This window comes from Cervus elaphus, chromosome 18 (genome assembly GCF_910594005.1).
Source record: "Cervus elaphus chromosome 18, mCerEla1.1, whole genome shotgun sequence".
Lineage (NCBI taxonomy): Eukaryota > Metazoa > Chordata > Mammalia > Artiodactyla > Cervidae > Cervus > Cervus elaphus.
Genome location: NC_057832.1, coordinates 45488215 through 45511023, shown reverse-complemented (window position 1 = coordinate 45511023; position 22809 = coordinate 45488215). Strand labels below are relative to the sequence as shown.

At 34.3% G+C, this 22809-nt stretch overlaps 1 protein-coding gene across 7 annotated transcripts in view; it reads right to left on the bottom strand.

Moving 5' to 3' along the window:
- SEMA3A (semaphorin 3A) overlaps window positions 1-22809 on the bottom strand; it is a 501460-nt gene that overhangs the window by 50945 nt on the left and 427706 nt on the right. For all 7 annotated transcript variants that reach the window (XM_043871699.1, XM_043871697.1, XM_043871698.1 and 4 more), the window contains one exon: window positions 162-304. In XM_043871699.1, the coding sequence (XP_043727634.1) occupies window positions 162-304 (143 nt within the window). The remainder of the gene's footprint in view (window positions 1-161; window positions 305-22809) is intronic.

Here is a 22809-nt window from a genome sequence, read left to right as displayed (position 1 = left end):
CATAAGCAACTGTAATATGTTTTCAATAGTTTTTGCCTTTTAAATATTTATAATGATCAGGCAGGTTTTTTAGCCATATTTTTATTATATTTGTACAAAGATGGGAAAAGGAGAAAAAACTGTGATTAGACAAAGATACTCTCATTTTTTCTTTACCTCACCTTGCATATCTGACCTATTCTAGCGTGAGTGGCTTTTCCAGTGTGTTCTCCATCTATTGCATTTTCACGGAAGAAAAAGTACACTTTGTCATCTTCAGGGTTGTCACTCTCTGGGATGAGGTGGGCACTAATGAACCTTGGATCTGAGAGACAAATTATAGCATATATATTAATTCAAATTGGGTAAATAAGATCATTCATTATAGTCTATTTTCAATTTTCTTTTAACTCGTATTTGACACATTTCAAGAGCTAATTTTCCTTGGTTCACTCTTTTTCAGCAGATGCAAACTGTTCTTTATGCATTTTAAAGTATGCTACAAATTGCTTATGTTTCTAAAAATTTTTTTCCAATAAAAATCAGGAATAGGTACAGAAACCCTCAGTGTGACCAGATAATGCAAACGCATTATTGGATATTAAAATATTTTGTAAACTGTAAGAGCTATCAAGCATTACTTATTGCCATCATCATTGTTATTTTTTTTAAAGCATAAAATAGTTTAAATCACACAACCAGTAGGTCTATTCCACTTTCCAGTAAAAACTGGGTGAGAAGGGAGAGATGAGATTCCTATAAAACCAAGCAAAATAAGTTCTTTGAAGTTGTACCCCATCTCATTAAATGGGAATGCCATTTACTAGATACTCAAGCTCCAAACCCTGGCGTCACCCTTGAGCTCTCTGTTTCTCCACAGAATAGGTCAGTGTGCACCTCTGATACGTCACTGCTTCTCTAAACCCTCCTGCATCTTTTTGAATCATTGGCAGTAAAACACAAACTCCTTATAGTAACAAAGCCATCTATGCCTGGTCCCTGCTACTCTGCATGCCTTCTCTTCTACCTACCCTTCCTTCCATACCTTACTCCTAGCCAAGCATACCAATCCCTTCCTGGTTCTCAAATAGGTTCAGTTCAGTTCAGTCGCTCAGTCGTGTCCGACTCTTTGCAACCCCATGGACTTCAGTATGCCAGGCTTCCCTGTCCATCACCAACTCCTGGAGCTTGCTCAAGCTCATGTCCATCAAGTCGGTGATGCCATCCAATCATCTCATCCTCTGTTGTCCCCTTCTCCTCCTGCCTTCAAACTTTCCTAGCATCAGGATCTTTTCCAACAAGTCAGTTCTTTGCATCAGGTGGCCAAAGTATTGGAGCTTCAGTTTCAGCATCAGTCCTTCCAATGAATATTCAGGACTGATTTCCTTTAGGATTGACTGGTTTGATCTCCTTGCAGTCCAAGGGACTCTCAACAGTCTTCAGCACCACAGTTCAAAAGCATCAATTCTTTGGTGCTCAGCTTTCTTTAATGTCAAAATCTCACATCCATACATGACTACTGGAAAAACCACAGCTTTGACTATATGGACCTTTGTCAGCAAAGTAATGTTTCTGTTTTTTAATATGCTGTCTAGGTTGGTCACAGATTTTCTTCCAGAAAGTTATAATCAAACAAAAGTGATGATAGAAGAATAAATAAAAGCAAAGCAAACAGTATTTTATACTTATAGATATTCTCTTAAGTTGGTATTTGGGCATATAAGAAGGCGTTATCAAGCATCTCAGAGTACTCAACCTGGTGCTCCGTGACAACTTAGAAGGCTGGGATGGGGTGGGGGGTGGGAAGGAGGCTCCATGCTGAATCATGTTGATGTATGGCAGAAACCAATATAACAGTATAAAGCAATTATCCTCCAGCTCAAAATAAAGAAGAGTAAACAAAAAAGGAAGACTCTATCAAGCATCATGGTTTGTCTCTAAAATATGTGAATATAATTATCATCTTACACAAGTGGAATCTAGTGGGAATTCAAGCAAGTTATCATGTACATTCATTGTTAAAAAGCCTTCAATTCTAGTATCTCTTTAGTACCTGACACTATAGGCACAGAGGATTTGGTAGCCAAATTAAATCTGACATAACTTCAGATATGACAAAAAGTACCATTATGCACAGAAAATAATAAACATATTAAAATAGAAAAAGATAATTGAAAAAAAAAACCATCAATTTAATGTGACTTGTCTATAAGAAATTTAGATCATTATCTTGAATAAAATATTCACTCTAATTTCAAAATAAATCAGGTCTTCAGTTGATGTTTTCCAAAAACTTAAAAGAAGCCATTCTTTTAATATATTGAATTTAGAAAATCTTATATATATTTATTTTTTGGCCCAAACCTTTGCTCACTATTCATTTTCTATTTCTCAGAAGCCCAAAATTTGCCTTTCTCTTCCTTGCCCCTCTCTGTTATTCTCAGTCTATTTCTCTCCTCTTTGGTAAATCCTCCTCTTCATCTAATACAATCATGCTAATGGCCGTCCCTATCATCCTAGAACTTCTTGGCCTCCTAAACCTCCAGTTACCTGCCTATACAACCCCAGAACTTTCCTTTCTCCGTCTTCATACCTGAGCAAGGATGAAGAAAATCATATAGTCTTAGTAAATGGATGTACATACATTCAAACTATTTATCCTAAATTCTAATGTTGCTAAGGAATTATTTTATTTACTTTTAGTGACTCACTTTAGATTTATTACCTGCCACTGTTTAAAATCATTCACACTGTCTTCAAAATAACTAATGGATCATCTCTCAATTTATCCTCCAAAGATGGATTATTTATCTGCTGTACCGCTGAGACCAAAGCTGTTTGGTAAGAACTCCCTTCTCTTGCTTCCTTCCCCACCCAATCTTTCTTTTCTTCCATTCTGTGGAAGCATGATTTCTCTTCCTTTATATGTCTAAGGCTTCTCTCTATTTTCTCTCAATCCAGTAATCTACAGACTTTTGGTTGCTCCAATAAACAACCTCCCTTCTTCATACAACCTCTCACCATTTGTATTTTCATTTATCAAATATTTCCTAAGCACTTGGTCTGTGCTCTGAATTGTGGAGGATCAGGGGAAATGTTTTCTGCCTACATGGTGCTTACTGTCTGTGAGAGAATAACAACAATTAAACACAGAAATTATTAAATTGCACATAATTTGCAAAAATAGAGAGTTTGAAGTGACTGTAATGAAAAATGAAGGGAAAACTGATCTTGCTTTGATGGAATTAGGGAAAGTTTTTCTCAGAAGAAATGACATACAATTCAAGACCTGAAGAATATCTAGGAGTTTCCCAGGTAGAAGGGAACACAGGTGTGAGGTTACAGAAACCATAGAGAATTTTACGCAACAGAGGAGGGAGGTGGTCAGAGATGATGACAGAAAGTTAAGCCAAGGCCACAGTAAGAAGGAAGTTTATTGTTCAGTAGTTTATTTTCCTAATGGCTAAAAGGGGAACCAGTAAAGTAGTTTAAACCTGGTAATGACATTATCAGGTTTCTATTTTAAGAAAATCACTGGCTGTTGTAGGAAAAAATACATATGTACTGAGGCAAGAACAAAGGCAAGGAAACTATTCTGAAGGCTGGTGAGAAATTATGGTGATGTGGACCTGTATCACAGAGAAGCAAACAAATGCAGAGACTTTGTGAAAGTAGAAAAAATGGGTTACGTTCACTGATAAGACAATGGATATGAGAAGTAGTAATAAAAATCATGGACAAATTAAAGAAACAGCTGATTGAAACATCTCGTTGGATAAGGATCATTTACTGAGATATAACAACTGAGGAAGATTGATTTGAGAGTGGAGAAGGAAGCCTGTCCCAGTGTAGTGCATCTTTGGCGGGAGATGCTTTTGAAGTTATCCCTTAGACCAGGAGATACAAGAGTTCTTTCCCCATTAGTAGTGTTCTTAGCGTTAATCAACAGAACCACCTCATCAGCCAATTGATTACTCATCCTCCTTTGGTTATCATCAGCCATTGGCACAATAAAGCAGTCACATCTTTCCAAAAATTTTTATTGCTTCTCTAGCTTGTGCCTTTTTTTTTTTCTGGACTCTGAACCTCAACTGTTAATAATCTAATCTTCACAATTTCCTTTGGGACTATTTTTCCTAAAATCCTAAATATATATGTTCCTTAAATTTCTTTTCAGATACCTCTTATTTCCTTCTATTCCTATAAATAAAGCCATCTCCTAGTATTTCTTCCACTATTTTAATATTCTTAATTTTATTATATTTTTAAAGTTTTTTCCTTTGGGAATTTATTCACTTTTGTAGCTTGAAGTATCACCAGACTACATCAGCCTTTCTTCTCTTCCTATATTCAATTCTGCATTTCAAAATTTTGGCTACAATATTCTACTTAGATATCTCATTGCAACTTAAATTCATTATGCCCAGCAAAGAACTCATCAACTTTTCTTTAAAAACTGTTTCTGCTCATACTTTTCCATTTTGGTTAATGTGAAGATCAGTACCTAGATATAAATGCTAGTTTACCTTAAATTGCCTCCATCTCCTGCAGGACTTCTGTTTTGTACTCTAAATTTATTTTCAAACTTATTCCTGCTATAATTTTCATTTCTTTTCCCTGATTTTATAGCATTAACTTTGCCAGCAAAACTCAGTCTTTTCACTTCACAGTTATATTTTTGGAATAATCTAACTTATACATGTATTATCTACTTCTTCTAAGGCATCTATCCATACAGTGCTACAGAAATAAGTACAAAAGCATTTATACCATGTACTGTCCCATAACAGATTTCAAATGTCATAGGATATGACCACCATAAATCAAGATGTGGCAACCAGAAAGGGCTATAGGGCTGATACTATTCCAGGTCAGTAACAGGGCTAAAAGTAGATACTACATTTATCAATACATATGTTCAAGATGGATCATGATTTTGGCTCAGAGCTTTCTAGCAACAAGAGGAAGTGGGAAACCTTGTCAGTTGCATTATTCACAGTCTCTAATATAGACAATAAACTAAAGACAAGCCACACCATCCACGGACTAAAACCTTGACTTATCTTTCAGTAGAACCAGCCACAGTTTCCCTTTATTAACTCCTTAGCAAACCCATCTGTTTGTTCCAAAAAATACCACACCTACCATCTTCTCAGTCATTTAGTTCACATAACATGGAGGAAAATTTGCTTCTATCTCTTCTAAATCATTTCTTTTTTTTTTTTAAATGATGCTCACCGTCATTTTTTTATGACAGGCATTTGTCCGTGGTTTCTCCCTCTCTTACCTTCAGCTTCTAAATAGACCAAAAATTCCTCTAAGCATATTGTGAATCTATCTCACTGCAGCTACCTAAATGCATGCCCTTATCTCTTCTTCCCTGGCACCCACATTTATGTTTTCCCTGCCTGTGGCCTTACCTTCTTCAAACCACCTTGTACATTCTACCTCCTTTTAACATATAAACTCTTTCCTGGCACCTGGTGCATATTCCTCAATCAGAATCCACAAAACTCTATTTAATAATGTATTTTTTTCCTCTCTATTCCTGTAAGCTGATCTTCCTATTTTTTTCCTATTTCTTCCAGTCTAAGGATAATTTCTCAAACAGAACATTACTCCTGAAAGAATAAATGAAGAAACAGATGAATGAATTTGCTGAACTAAAATGTGCAGTTTTTTTTTTTTTTTAAAGATATATCATATTTTACTGCTTTTTGATGTAGTTTGTTGAAGCTTGGGAATGAACAGAACTCATCATAGCTTTGACAATGTTTAAGTTCATGGTTAAAGAAATTTTTAGATGTGCTTATTTAAACGACAACTATTTCTAAGTTATTATACCACAGTGGGTTTTCAAAAGGTTCTTCTGAAATGTTATAAATATTCTTTTAACTGAGAAGAAGCTTTTTGTTTTTGATTGCATCCCTCTGTGTTAGGTAACTAATGTAGTAAAATAGATTATCTGTTTCCAATTGTTCAAAATTAGATTTCATTAGCAGGATTAAAATATCAGAAAGCGTGCCTTTTCATTTTATGAAGCTAAGAATAATGCATATATTAGAAGTCAGAGATTACCACTGTCCTGTGAAACTTGGAGTATTCAATAACTTGCCCTGTCATCAAAAAACACTGCATGGAAAAGTTTTACCAAAATTCATTTAGATGGACCTATTTTATTAGTTCTCTTTAGGAATCTAAGAAAATTCCTGGCATTTACAGAGGAAGTTACTCTACTTCCAGTTACTCCCAGTAAGCGGCAAGCAGAAATGAAAAACCCAAACCCACTAGTTACTTTTTCTTCTTAAATTTGTGTTCTGTAACCCAGTAAATCAGTGACTGCCTATTTCCAGATACAAATTCCTGATTTTAATATGGCCAAGTCCACTGAAAATAACAGACATGCACATACAGGATTTTTAATAATGTAAACAGTTACAATGCCCCTAGATACTTTTCCACATTGCAACTCTGTAAATTTCTCTACTCTGTAAAGTTCACAAAATCCCAAGTGAGAATGATTTAACAAAACCTTTGAGCTTGTACAATTTGAAAATATTTCTTGCCATGTGAAGCAGGAAGTTCATGTGGCTATATAGTAAAAGCTGAACATCAAAAGAAAGGGGCAAAATCCATTTAAGCAAGATCAAAGTGCATTAATCTTGCCAGCATACAACTGCAATGTAAACACTATGAAGGGTAAATAGAGTTGGAAAGATTCTCTCATCTGAATAGCTTACAAATGGTATGCCTTTGGGGAAGAAACTTCGTCTTTACAGGTACTGTGCTACCTTTGCTATGCCCCTGAGCTTGGGGTAGAAGCTGAGCAAATAATCACATTTAATAATCTTGGGCCAATGCTATCATGTGAAGCATGGGGTCTTTAATCATGATAATAGCAATAAATGCTGAGTAAATTGCACTTCTCTTCTCTTTTCGCCTTTATCTCCTTTAGCACCCCTTGACATTCTTCCACACCTCATCCCACACATGGCATTTCTTGCAAAATTCACGTTTGGGCACCACCTGCCACTTATAACAGTACCACTCTGTTGAAATATTTTTAGCAGCTGCAAATTAAACTGTCCTTCAGGTGCAACCTCACACTTAATGAAAACGACAGCTTGGCACAGGACAGGCGGCTCCCTTTATGATTCATTTGGCATCTTGAGTTTATTTAAATTATGAACACATTTTGCTGCACTCAGGATTAGGATCAGTCTGATTTGCTAGAATGGCCACATGTTGACCAGAATTTGGCTGGACTTCTCCCTTGTACCCACGAGTCCCCAAAGAACAAGAACATTCAAGCAAAACCATAGAAATATTTTTTCTGAAAATGAATCAAACCTACTGGATGATTAAGGTTTTGGAGTATCTATATTCCAAATGGTATAACATACATTGGTTTTCTAGGACATAAATTACACACAGTTCATTTGGATAGAGGATGGAATTAATGATTATAAACTCTGTTATGCAACTTTAAGAGGAATAGTTTCACACCACAAAACAGACGATCCTCTTGTAAAGTATGTTAGGGGGTTCTAGAGCAGAACAGAAGGAATAAAAGCCCACTGTAGAAAAACAGTGCTGATTACCTAACTCTGAATCAGTCCTGACACCATTTATAACAGGACAGGAAGGCGTGAAAATTCACCTAGTTCACAAATAAACATATAGACTCTTGTTTTCTTCACATTTAAAATGTGATTTCACTGACGTTATGATTTATGAAGGAAAATCCTTACTAAATATACACCTTGAACTAACAACATAAAAATAAATTCTTACCTCACTGTAAGGAATCAAATAAAAACTGGGTAAAATGAGGCTTTTCCCACTCACTGGACTTGTAACATCAAAAAATTAATCAATGTCAACTAGCCTCAACTTCCTTATCTGTCAACTAGCCTTCACTTCCTTATCTCAACCCCTCAACCCACCTCTGAGGGGTGATGGAAGAATTACATTAGAAAAAAATATATATATATACATCTACATATATGTGTGTGTGTGTGTGTGTGTGTGTGTGTATCTATCTACCTACCTACCTATTTATATTCCTGTCACAGGCCTTCAAAAACTGCTAGCTTGTATAATTATAGAACATAAAAGTTTAGAAACATACTGTGTAGATATATGTTTAAAAGTTAATGGTAACAAAAACTTAGATTGCTAATAAAAGCGAACAGAAACAGAAGCTGGATGACAAGGAAGCTATAAACCTGTTATAGACAACTGAGAGGAACAAAGAGCAGCTGTAAATCATGTAAATTTTAAAACTTCATTTTTAAAATTAAGAAAAAATATTTCCAATGTCACAGTCTTAGACTTCAAAATACTTACAAGCTAACTAACAGAAAGTTGCTGATAGAGGAAAAACTCTCACCAGATGAAGGCCAGCACACCAGGATGGCACCCAAAGTGACTGGTTTCTTTCCCTCTCAGCTCTGATGCAGCATGGGGCAGGGGGGAGGCCCCCAAAGAATCAGAAGACTGAATGGGAACTTCTAGCATATTGAGAATGCAGGGAATGCAGCATAAGGTCATCTCACATTCTTAGCTAACAGCCTAAGCAGAATGGATATATCATTTTTGGCTATGGAATAGAAAAACCTCTGGCTGCCAAGAAATAGGCCTGGAAAAACTTTTGATGCTTAGTTGGCTGGGAAATTATGAACAGCCTCCTTGGGATAGTTTAACCCAAACAAAGGTTCAAAAGGAGTCATGCCAGGAAACAGAGAAGAGCTGATTAGGATGGAAGATGAGCACAAACAGTAAGTGAAAACAAAAGGTACTATTTACTTTGACCCTTCCTTGTCCTTTTTATACATTGTTCTAAGCCACACTCATCCCAGAAAGAAATCTGACATTAAGATCCAACAAATGTTCAAAATGCAAACTAGAAACTGGCAAAGCTAGGATGTGAACAAGACCTGAGTTTTTACTGTACCAAGCAGCATCAAATATTTATACCAATGTATTTTGTAATTTTTTAATATGTATCTAAGTTGCATATGCACATACATGATTTGGTTACTGTTTACTATTTTAATAAAGAGATCAGCTTTGTTAACACTAAAAACTAGTGTAAAAGCTTGATGCTTTCTACTACTTCAGACTCCATAAAGGCATTCAAGGTCTTCACTATCCACCTGCTATATAATTCAAGGCTCACCTCACATTGCATTTTCATCTGTATCCTTCTGTTATCATTCTGCATTCTTGAAATTTTCACTCTTAAATGACTGTATTTATGCAAATTCTATGTGAAGAATCAGACCAATTTTTCAAAATCCTTTCCTAATATTTTCCAAAAGTACTTTCTTTAAATTCTTCAAGTGGAAATTTGTCTTCTGGGTTTTCACAATATTTTGCTTAGATTTCATTTAGGGTTGTTATACCGTCTCACCTGCCCTAGATATTCTTTACAATTTCTTCATAAAGTTTTTTTGAGGCAGGGCTCTGTCATTCAACTTCAAATCCTAATTCTTAAGATAGTATATATTATCATTTAAATTCTTGCTAATTTGAACTCAACTGAACACTATGCCATTTTTATAATTGTTTTACAGTTTGTAAACTGCCTTCACACAGGTGATAGCAGAATAACTGCACAAAGGATACAGTAAGAGGCTGTAACAACATCTGACTAAGCTTTACCACTGACTAACAGTGTGACCCTTAGCAAATTATTTAACATATCTGTTTCAAGTTCTCATCATAAGGTGCGAATATGGTGAGGCTATAAAGCTCAAATGACCTAATGGCATTAAAACACATGGACACAGAACAACATGCCATGTGAAATAAGAGGTGCCATTGTTTTCCAAGCATTGGTTACCCCTGCTTCAAAGTTTAGCCATGTGCTGTTCTCCAGAAATCATTTAAGAAGAGCACCATTGAAGTAAAAAAGTAAAGAGCATCTTTAAAAAATACAAAAGTGGAAGATAAAGGGCACAAACAAAGGGCAAATCCACAGCTCTTTTTTTTTTCCCCACATCACTTGGTCATAATGAAAGAGACAAAATGAGTCAGACACTAAAATATCAGCAGCCACATTTTTTTCCATACAAACTTAGACAAAGACACATGAATTCAAAAAATTCAAAAGGAAGTTTGATTCTCAATGTTGGGACTTAAACAGCTCTATTCCCCATCAAGCAAAACTGGATGTGCTGCAACATTTTTAGGTTCTCCCTTGTACCTTCTGCTAACAAATTTATACCATGCGTGTACTCATCACCTTTGCAATTACTGAATGATTATCATTTTTAATCACATTATATATTGGTAAGATTACAGGTGTGTATAATCATTATGAAGTAATTCAAACTATTTTGACTGCTAAAAGAATTTTTTTAAGTAGAGTTAAGGAAATATTCAGAAACGTATCACTCCCATAGTTGCTGCCTCTCACTTTCATTCATATAAATATATTTATATCCATCTTAATCAGTTTGATTCCCCAATTATAAGGGAATATTCTTTTGGGCCTGAGTAGCACATCTAGGTTGACTTTTGACCATATTTATTAGTATTGCACATTCAGCTTCTCAGAATAACTATCTCCATCATGTCCACACTTGTTCCAACTGGAAGCTCATCTTTCTCAATGCCACCCCATTTCTGTCTCCGCACTCTTCATCAATATTTAATCAGTCATCAACTTTTATTTCTATCCTTCTCCTAAATATTTTTATATCTATCTTTATTCTTCATGCCTTAGTTTAGGTCCTTAAAGATTTCCCACCCTTTAATAGCTTTCTGAGTTTCTTGTTATCAGTCTTACCTTGCTACATTTTTTCTTCTATACAACACCAAGCGGCTTCATCAACATTCAGTTTGTTTTTGTCAATCCATTGTTTGACATTCTCCTTGATACAGTTTTGGTTGGAATATAAATTGTTCTGGCCATTTTTTATAAAGCCACACATATACCGACCCTATGACTTCCCAGGTGGCTCAGTGGTAAAGAATCCACCTGCCAAAGCAGGAGACACAGGAGATGTGGGTTCAATCTCTGGGTCAGGAAGATCCCTTGGAGGAGGAAATGGCAACCCACACCAGTATTCTTGCCTGGAAAATTTCATGGACAGAGGAGCTTGGCGGGCTACAGTCCAGGGGGTCGCAAAGATTCAGACATGACTGAGCAACTGAGCACACAGGCTACCTACCCCATGATCCAGTCATTCAATTCCTTGCTTTTTAACTGACAGAAATGAAAACTTATATGTCCACAACTAGACTTGAACAAGAATGGTTATGGCAGCATTATTAAGTTGAGGGGTCTATCTATCAGTAGAACAGATAACAGGATGTGGTGTAGCCCAAACAGGTAAACATTTCCCAGAATCATTTGAAAAGACCCTGATGCTGGGAAAGATTGAAGGCAGGAGGAGAAGGGGATGACAGAGGATGAGGTAGCTGGATGGCATCACCAACTCAATGGACATGAGTCTGAGTAAACCCCAGAAGTTGGTGATGGACAGGGAGGCCTGGTGTGCTGCAGTCCACGGGGTCGCAAAGAGCTGGACGCGGCTGAGCGACTGAACTGAACTGAATTTCCCAGAAATAATAAGAAACAAAATACTGATATGTGTAATTATATGGATGAATATAAAAAATATTAAAGCAAAGGACCATGTATTGCATAATTCCATTTATGAGCTTCTCAACTAGGCAGGAATAATTATTGTAAAAAATTCAGAATAGTGGATTCCTCTGGGGATAAAGGTATGGGGATTGATTAGGAAAGGGCAAGAGAAAACTTTCTGGGGTGTTTCAAACCTTGATTGGCATTTAGGGTACAGAAGTATTTCATGTGTCACAACTCAATTTGTACTATACTTGTTATTAGTGCATTTCATTGTATATACATTTCACCTCAATAGAAAAAAATGAACAATACTGAACTCGGATCACTGTTAATCATTTGAGAATGTGTGCTGATGTCTGAAATCTATTTTGAAATGACAAAAAAAAATGGTTGATGAAGAAAAATGGATGGATAGATATGTGATAAATTATATAAAACTGTAAATCTGTAGAATACAGATTGAGAACAAATGTGCATCACTACCAAATTCTTTCAAATTTCCTGTATATGAACATTTTTCTTAGAAAAATAATTTAAAACTACTTCTCCGTCTCTGAAACTAAACATAATATGCTTTTCTTTACTTTCTGTTAAGGTGTGCTAAGACACATATAAGGACTAAGATAAATTAAAAAAACATAGCCTGTAAATAATTATCATTATGGGTGGTAAGAAAATCACTTTCTTTTCTTTACTGATACTTATCTTTATAACTTAGTCATAAATTCAAACTGCAGAAAAATCAAGAAATTCAAGCCGTATAACTGAGCCTGCACTGAAAACATCACTTAGATTTTTACAGAGATGTAAATTTGTTTGATAAAATCTTCAGTGTATGGTTGATTTTCTATATCTAGATAAGATGTATGTTAATTTTACTTAAATATTGTGGTTTTTAACATCTTACATTCAAATAGGAATATTTTCATATTGTAATTGCCTACATGCTGCGGAAATGTTTGAAAAGTAAATTGGTAATAAATGTTTAGTTTCTGTTTTTTTTCTTTTTTTAAGAAATAACATGTTGCTGCATTTTTTAATCTTTCTGTCCTGCTGGTTGATTTATTTTTATCATGTATATTATACAATTATTTCTCTATTTTATTGAATTTCTCAAATTACAGATATACAGTATTGAGCACAAAGCAGGTTTAAGAAGAGTGACTGGAATATATATATAACTTAAATTAAATGGAACTATCAGTTCATAGGACTCCTTATCACTTCTTATGATCTGATACTTATCTAATAAATGTGGTCTGCTTTCACTCTTTTACCTTGTAAACATGTTGCCTTTTTTATTGATTGTTGTAAAAGAAGCAATTCTTCAAGATTTAAATATGGGAATGATATAATTATATATCTTATTCTTTATAAGTTGAGTGATTTTTTTCCATTGCAGAATTTAGGAGTTGCATAATGATATTCTTTTTATTTATAGGCACATTATGAATAATGACCTGTAGGTCTGTTTTATATCATGATAGATATGGATTAGAAATAGTTCATGTCTTTAGATTTAATACAGTTACCTCAACTATAATATTTTTAGGCATGTCTATAATTTTTGACTGCTTATTCCTTCTTAAATGCAGAAAGTTGTAATATTTATAAATTATTTCTTGGATTAGGTCCTAAATAAATAAATTCATATCTATGCATCATCATAAAGTATCCTTTTATCATTTACATTATGTTTTTGAATTATGTCCCAGGTGGCACTAGTGGTAAAGAACCTGCCTGCCAATGCATGACATGTAAGAGACTTGGGTTCAATCCCTGGGTCATAAAGACCCCCTGGAGCAGGAAACAAAAACTTGTTCCAGTATTCTTGGGTGGAAAACTCCAAGGACAGAGGAGCCAGTGGGCTAGAGTCTATAGGATCACAAGGAGTCAGATACAACTGAGCACAAAAAGAGTTGGCCACAGCTGAGCACAAGTTTAGATTAGATGATTTGTTACTTGAGAAGATCAGAGAAATTTCATGGTTGAATTTTCATTATCTAATAATGGTTACAAATGGATACACATACATATATAATGGACATATTCTTGAGATAAAAATAAGTTGGATATTGATTTTGATTATATTTAAACCTCAAGGACTTAATATAGACTTTTCCCCCAATGGGTTTCTATAAAATTGAAAAGATTTGGGAAAAAGGCAATTTTTAAAATTATTTTGTCATTACAGATGTTAACATTAAATGGAATATGTGTAATGCAAACCCTGCTCTCTAAAAACAAAAGCTATCAATGGATTCCATGTTCCTAAAGTAATTAAAATATTTTGCATAAAATATAAATTAAAAATAAATTTTGAGCTTGGATGAAGGGCCAAGGCAGCAAACTTTCATTGTCTACATCCAAAGAAAATAGAACTTGTTTTGTTTAGAAAAGCCACTGCTCCATGATAACAAATAATTTATATGCTCTTACTTAATTGATGACTTCACACTAAAACTTTCCCTTAGAGAGAAAATTGGTAGGGGTTCAAGAATCATGTTATTTCCTAACTTACTTCATTTTAAATTAGAGCACGTTTTCCTTCCCTTTGCCAGAAAGTTCATCAAATTTTTTATACAATGTGCTTACTCTGCTTTATTAAACACGATGAAAAAGTACATTTCAGTGAACGTGATTTATTTTTTAAAAGTTTCAGTGTTTAAGCAAAGAGCTAAAAAAAGAAAACACACCAAAGAGATATAGTACAGGAGTGATTTAAATCTCTCGGAGAAGGAAGAAAAACATAGCAGTAACTCTTTTCAACTCTTTCTCCAACCTATAGTCAGATCTCATTCACTTGGTAACATTTAAAATAAAAGGAAAGATGTAAGTTTAAGATACACTTCATAGAAATAAAAACATCTTTTGAAAAACAATTATATAAAGAGAATTAGAACACAATTCTCAGACTATGAGAAACTATCTGCAAAAGACACATCTAATAAAAAACTGTTATACAAAATATACAAGGAACTCTTAACACTCAATCAGAAAATAAACAATTGGATTAAAAAATGGGCCAAAAACTTTGACATCTCACTAAAGAAGATACGAAGAGGGCAAATAAGCACAGAAAAAGATGTTCCATATCTTTAGGAAAATGCAAATTAAAACAATGAGATACCATGACACATCTATTAGAATGGCCAAAATCCAGAACACTAAGGCTGGCAAAGATTCGGAGCAATGGGAACTCTCATTTATTGCAGGCAAGTTCAAATGACACAGCCACCGTAGAAGATAGTTGGTGGTTTTTACAAAACTAAACATACCCATACCACATGGCCCAAAAATCATGCTCCCTGCTATACACTCAAAGGAGTTAAAAAGTTATATCCACACAAAAACCTTCACATTATGTTTATAGAAGCTTTATTTAAAATTGCCAAAACTTGCAAGTAACCAAGACATGCTTCAGTAGGTGAATCTAGACAATGGAATATTATTTGGAGCTAAAAAGAAATGGACTGTCAAGCCAGGAAAAGACAGAGGGAAAACAAATATATATTAGTAAGTGAAGGAAGCCAATCTGAAAAAGGTTACACCATATGGTATGATTTCATAACATGTCATTCTGGAAAAGGTAAAAATATAGAGACAGTAAAAAGATCAGGGGTTGCTGGGATTAAGAGAAAAGAAAGAATGAAGAGGTTGAACACAGAGGGTTTTTGGGTCAGTGGTTTCACAGTGCTAGACTGACATACTTTGTACAATTACTGTAATAGCAGATATACATCATTATACATTGGTTCAAATGCCAAGAGGGAACCCTAATATAAATAGAAGACCTTGGGTGATAATGTGTGTGTAGTATAGGTAGTATAGGTATTAATAGGTATTAATGAACTGTAACAGATGTACACTCTGGTGGGGGATGTTGATAATGGGGAGGCTAAGCATATGGGGGGTAGAATTCTATGGAAAATCTCTGTCCCTTTCATTCAATTTTACTGTAAATTTACTAAAAGTGCTCTAAAATACCATGTCTATTATTTTAAAATAATTATAATAACATATACATTATTGGTATTCTTTTGGGCAGTAAGAACTTTAATTGTACTTCAATTCTTTCTTATCACATTAAGGACATGTTCTTCTACTCTTAGCTAACAAATTTTAATTAATCAGAAAATCTGATTAATTTTTCAACATTAAAAAGGTAACAGATTTTATTTTTAAAATATGAAGGTAATTAAGTGAGAGGTTTCTACTTACTGAATCATTCCTGTAACAGCAGAATTGACTTCATGCATTTATTTAGAATATCTGGATACTCAAAAATACATGTTTCTAGTTCACCTTTTGTCTGATATTGATCCTGGTGATACTATAGCTCTAGTTGACTTGAATGGCCCAAAAGCCTATTTATTCCTGATATTCTCTCAGACATTTCTTAGAGATTTCATACAATTATCTCATCCACATATTTTATATGATTTGAAGTTAAATTGATACATCAAAACTTTGTCAAGAAAAGAACAGAACCACTTAAGTGACACAAAAATAAAAGCAAACATGTACTGCCAATTTATTTCTTTGGAATGTTCTTAAAATCCAGGTGTATACACAATTTCTGCTTACTTTTTTTTTCTCTCTGAAAAGTAGCTCAGAATCTACATATAGCAACTGGTATTTGTGAATTTTAGTAATAGTTGTATTAAAAAACAAGTCAGTTCTATCTAATCACTAAAATTTACTTTGCCAAAACATTTCCGAATATGTAATCAAACAAAAAAATTTTACTCTGTGAAATAAAAAGTTAATTTTGTAAGGGAAATGGAAAAAGTTTCTTCTCCCTAATCTGCCCATTTCCTAGGACTTGGTAAAAGCTCAAGCCCTTTTCCAAGGACTGCATCCATTGGGGCTTTCCTCTGAGTTCCCTCTGATTAAGGCCCCTGAATTCCAGGGAAAGGAATTATCTATTTCCACATTGTGGACTGATTCTTAAAATAATGATTTAGGAACCAGGGAGGATTTAGGTCAATTTTTATTAGACACAGACCTTGGAAACTTTTTAATAACATTAGAGTTTATAGGAAGAAACTAATTATCTTGACTGAAAACCAGAAAAGTTTTAGAATTAACTCTATCACATTCTGATCAGAATGTGTTCTCAAAAATCTGAAAATTCAGGACCTCTTCAAAGAAGAAAAACATGCTCAACTGTGATATAATTAGCAGTTTCCATAGCTTTTGTTCTTTAGAGACAATAATAGTTTTGACTCTTGAAAATGTCTAATTATGTGGAGAAGGAAATTCAAAGCCCTAAAGAAGATAATTTACAGCATAGTTTTCAAAGTGATTAGAATTTGCATAAAATAATTCTTACTATATACTGTTTAATCTTCAAGATTTTATTATCCCTTAAGAACTAATAATTCAAATTTAACACTAGCCACCTTTTTTGTACTTTCGTTTAATCTCAATATATTGAAAACAAACAATTACTGTTACTTTAACAAAACAACTTGCACTTAATTTGAGATTTTTTTTTTTACATCTATGGATTTACATCTAAGGATTACATCTATGTACACTGGATACTAGAGATTTTTAATATCTGACATGCTGTATTATACATATAAATTATATCACATCCCTAATAATTAAAATTTAATGTTGCAATACAAATTTCAAAGTTGTAACATAAAATGTGTAATTTTTGGTTTTATGTTTGAATTTTATCTGTATATTTGCACTAAAAATCTTTCTATTTTTTTTTTAACCGGATGCTTTTGACAAAAGGGTTTTTGGATTAGTCACTCAGTTGTGTCCAATTTTGCGATCTCAAGGATTGCAGCCCGCCAGAGTCCTCTCTGTCCATGGAATTCTCCAGGCAAGAATACTAGAGTGGGTTGCCATTCCCTTCTCCAGGGGATTTTCCTGACCCAGGGATCGAACCTAGGTGCCTTGCCTTGCAGGTAGAATCTTAACTGACTGAGCCATCAGGGAAGTTTACAGGGAAATAATTAGTTATCACATATTTTAAATACTATGTTGCTGTTTTATCATTCAGTTTATTATTTAAAATAAAACATTATTAGTCCTAGTTTAGTTCAAGTGTAAAGAAGTTAACTCATATAAACCTATACTAAAAACAACTTTTTAAAAACTATCTGAGGCTTTTCTGAACCTAGAAGTCACCATCTCCACTACTACTTTAAAAAAATTCCTAACATTCAGCAGGACATGTAGCTGTGGGAGATTTAATGAGTTATCATAAAGGTGCTTTGTTGTTATTGTTTAGTCCCTAAGTCATGTCTGACACTTTAGTGACCCCACAGACTGTAGCCCATGAGGCTTCTCTGTCCATGGGATTCTCCAGGCAAGAATATTGGAGTGGGCTGCCATTTCCTTCTCCAGGGAATCTTCCCGGCCCATGGATACAGTTGTATTAACCCAACACTGTCTTGGTAGATGATTCAAGCAGGGTAGGGTGGGTCTTATTCAGTTCAGTTCAGTCACTCAGTCACATCCGACTGTTTGTGACCCCATGGACTGCAGCACACTGGGCCTCCCTGTCTATCACCAACTCCCAGAGTTTACTCAAACGCACGTCCATCGAGTCGGTGACACCATCCAACCACCTCATCCTCTGTCGTCCCCTTCTCCTTCTGCCTTCAATCTTTCCCAGCATCAGAGTCTTTTCAAATGAGTCAGTTCTTTGCATCAAGTGGCCAAAATATTGGAGTTTCAGCTTCAGCATCAGTCCTTCCAATGAATTTTCAGGACTAATTTTCTTTAGGATGGACTGGTTCGATCTCCTCACTGTCCAAAGGACTCTCAAGAGTCTTCTCCAATACCACAGTTCAAAAGCATCAATTCTTCAGTGCTCAGCTTTCTTTAATGTCAAAATCTCACATCCATACATGACTACTGGAAAAACCATAGCTTTGACTAGATGGACCATTGTTGGCAAAGTAATGTCTCTGCTTTTTAACGTGCTGTCTAGGTTGGGTCTTACTAGACTTACACAAAGGTCTTACCAGTGATTGTTGCTTAAAATTCCAATCAACCCATTCAAAGGATACACTTACTAGCTATTTATAATTCTCCAACTGAAATGGAACCAAAATTTACTAATTTAATAAGGCTAAGGCTTCTCTCATGGCTCAGTGGCAAAGAATCTACCTGCTATTGCAGGAGACACGGGTTTGATCCCTGATCCTGGAAGATCCCACAGGCCATGGAGCACCTAAGCCAGTGTGCCACAATTATTAAGCCTGTGCTCCAGAGGCCAGAAACGGAAACTTCTGTGCCTAAGCACCCTAGATTCTGCGGTCCACAATAAGAAGCCACTGCAATGAGAAGACCACACACTGCAACTGGAGGCCCCAGTAGTCACAACTAAAGAAAAGTCCAAGCAGCACAGAATAAATATAGTTATTTTTTTAAAGCCAATACTAGAATAATGACAAAGTTTATATTAGACCACATCACAATAGAGTCTAAAGACCAAACACATACACACACCACACAAACATTTCTGTATGCCAATGTCAATTTAGTTGAGGTATAGGATTGCTCACTCATAGAATGTAACAAAACTGTTCTGTTTCTGTTTCTTCTTTAACAATCAAAGGTGTGGTATATTTTGATAGTTTAGTCCTTAGGTCTAATGTAGGATTTTGACAGAGTGAAGATTCTGCTTAAGTAGCTGTGAGTGGGCTCTGAGATTTTTGATTTCTAACAAATTCCCACAAGATGCCTATGCTACTACTCCCAGGGCCAAATTACTGGAAAAAGGGTTTATATCAGCTAAGTTTTCAATGATTTGAGCTATGTATAAATGACATAATTATGTGAACTACTGGTGGACAGAATCCTTTAAGTGTGGCAAATCTTGGCTTTTTTTAAAAAGTATACAACTATAATAATAAAATGAACATGTTAGAAAGACAACAGAGTTCAGAAGGTATATTTCATCTTGTTTTCAGTTGATACGTTACTATTGACCTCTTGTAGGTTACTTAAATTTTATTACTTATAAAGTTTTCTATTTCACAAGGATTTTGGGAAGATGAAGTGATTTTATAGGAAGCACTTTGAATAATATAAAACACTATATGATCACAGGATTTCAGTTGTTGATAATTATTTCAATTATGTCTTTATGTAAAAACATCAATTTTACAAATTAATACCTTAATGATTAAAACTTTCAAATATTCGGGGTAATAACACTAAACATCATGCATTTGCAGTACAGTGGGTGCAATTTAGAATCAGTGCTGTTTAAGTCAATTTGTGTTTTTGTTCAGTGCAAGCATTCCATTTCCTATTTTTTCCCTTGCAACTCTTCCCCATTGCTTCTGCTTTAATATTGATTCTATAAGATCTTGAGTACTAATATGGAATAGCTTCCACCTATATTCCACCTTTCAGACACCTAGTCAGGACTAATAAAGGTATTTTCTAAAACAATTTGATACTTTCAACTTTGCTTTTAGTAAGTACAGGGCTTGTTTCTCTTTATTTTAGTAACACAAAGAAATATTTTCTAACTTTAATATAGATTAAATTTGTTTTATTTTCTAGTGGACCTATGATTTCTATATTTTTCCATGGAATAAGAATTATACATACAACCATTGTCTGGGCAATGCTCTGAGCCCTTAATAATTACATGTTGGAATAAATTTCTTAGACCATATAAAAAGACATGCTTATGTATATTAATTAGCTTAAAACACTGAGTAAAAGTAGATTTACTCATCTTTTAAAATATTATCCTTCAATTTGTTACTGTGCCCCCCTCAAATGTTTATAGAGAAGCTGTAAAATAAAAACTGCTAAAATATGGCAACAATATAATTTATAGATTAATAAAATAAAATCCAAAGAAACAGGGAGATTATTTAACCACTGCTTTAAATAATCAAATGAGAAATTAAAAATTTTAACCAAATGAAATGTTTTTACTCTTAGAGAATGGGTCAAGAATCATGCTTATTATTAATGATGAATTCATTATTTTTACATATTTCTTTTAAATCTCAGAGACTAGTTGAAGTGACCTTATTTACTTACTTTTTGGAAAGCAGCCCAGAACTTCTAGAACATCTATCTAAAAGCATTTAGAATTTCTACTGAAATACTTTACATAAAATAATATTGTTTCTGGTTTCTCCCTACTCCTTAATTAATTCTCTCTAACCATTATCTCTTTTTGTCTCATTATTTTGGGGATGACTTTCCTTAAAAATTTATGTATAATTAGGGACATATTCCATTAAAATAGTATCTCCTAAAAATTGACAGTCATATTATATACAGTTTTTTAAATTTTTATTCCAACTGATTCCCGTCTTTTTTCCACAAAACTTAAAAAAGGGGGTTTCCAATTTCTTGGATTTTGAACTCTCTTAAACACATATTTTCTACGAGACAACTGTAGATGTAAGGACAAAAAACAGCCTCCCTCATAAGTTGTCAAATCTTGGTATCATTTTGTAGTAAAAGGCTCAGTCACTAGGTGGTTCTGATACTGAGTTAAATAAAGCCTGGAAATCAACTGAATCAAAAAGCTCATGTTTCACTGAAAGAAAAATGGATATACTTGTTCTTTTACTTTATGGGTTAAACAATGGATTTAAGATATTAAGATTCCTTGGACGTATATGCATGTAATCCCATAGACACGCTAAAACCTCCAGAGTTTCCCATTTGATAAAGAATTCTATTAGCATTATCCTGGAGGGCAGAGATCTCTCTTACTCAGCTGTTTCTTACAATAGTTCTTGGTACCAAGAGAGTGCTTAATGTGCACCCAAAAAATAGAAGTTGGCCAGAATAATATGCCATAGCTAGCAAATGTAGCTAGGTGTTCACTGTACTATTATCAGTGATCTAGAAGCACGCTGAATAGAAGTGCTGGGTACAGAGGAAAGAGTAGAATTCTACTTTAGTGATTGTGTCGACTGATAAACCTAAGTTCTATACAAAGAGAGACTGTGTTGAATGAAATGAGAAAGGACTAGACTTGGGGAAAGTAAAGACATTCATTAAAAAGCAGAATAAAAGCACACTGTATATAGTAATTAAATATGACAGTTTAGTTCACCTAAAACTGATTTATTCTTAATGTCTCATTAATAACATCTACTTTACCTCTATCATGTCATATTATATAGTACTTGTTTTGCATGATAAGATATAAAATGGCTCATGAATTAACATACGTTCCAATAATATTTTGCACTGTTCCAAGACTGAAAAATTATTTAATATGTATCACTTCTAATTTACATGATAAACTTCAGGGTTAGACTTCTAGATAGGAGACTCAATAGCATAGTTTAAGAATCTTAATTTAAACATGTGATATCATAAATTTTATTATAGTGACAGACAGTATTACTGTGGTTAAGTGATAATGACAATCTATTTAGGAAGCTACTATTAACCATTAGGAATTAATCTGTTCTTTATTTCTCTATAATTTTCATCTTTCTTTTCAGACTACATCCAAACAGTGGATAGGTTAAGTTTTCTGAAAACTTTTCTCCCCCTTAATGATTTTAATCTCCTACGTTTTCTCATCCTAGAAAATATGTTGTAGTTCCAAGTAATCCATCTTAATAGCAATGACATATTTAGCTTCCTTAGTTGCACTGCAGCATATTAAAGGAAGCATCATTTTGCTACTATTATCAAAATATTCTGTACTAAATATTTGTGACATAATCTACTAACAAAGTATGATCCTTTCAAAGATGAAAAGTTTGGAAATTCATGAGTAGCTTACAGAGAGAATTGATAAATGGAATTGCAGCACATTTACACAAAATCAAAACTATTAAACTATTAAAACTATTAAACTGAGTAGAGATTTGGCATATCTTTATGACATGGCTACCCTCTTTTTTGTCGCTGCCTCAGCTCTATCACTACCAAACGATTTCAACACTGTAGGACATTAAAACTGGACCCTCTGACTCTCTACCATCCCTGTTCTTTCCTGCTGCCATATCCCTATCTCCAGCCAGTCTTTTCAACTCTGTTCTGCAAGGTGCTCTTACTCTGGAATTTGAAATGGACAAGAAAGGAAGTAGACGTAGTTCCAGCTAAGGAAAAAAAAAGTGTAAAACCAGTTTACATTTTAAGATTCATTAACATACAATATCTTAAGGTCTCTCAAATCCAATTACAGTATACTTTTCTCCATTAGGGCACTAATTGCTTGATCAGAGTTGACTATATTACTTTAATATTTATAAAGA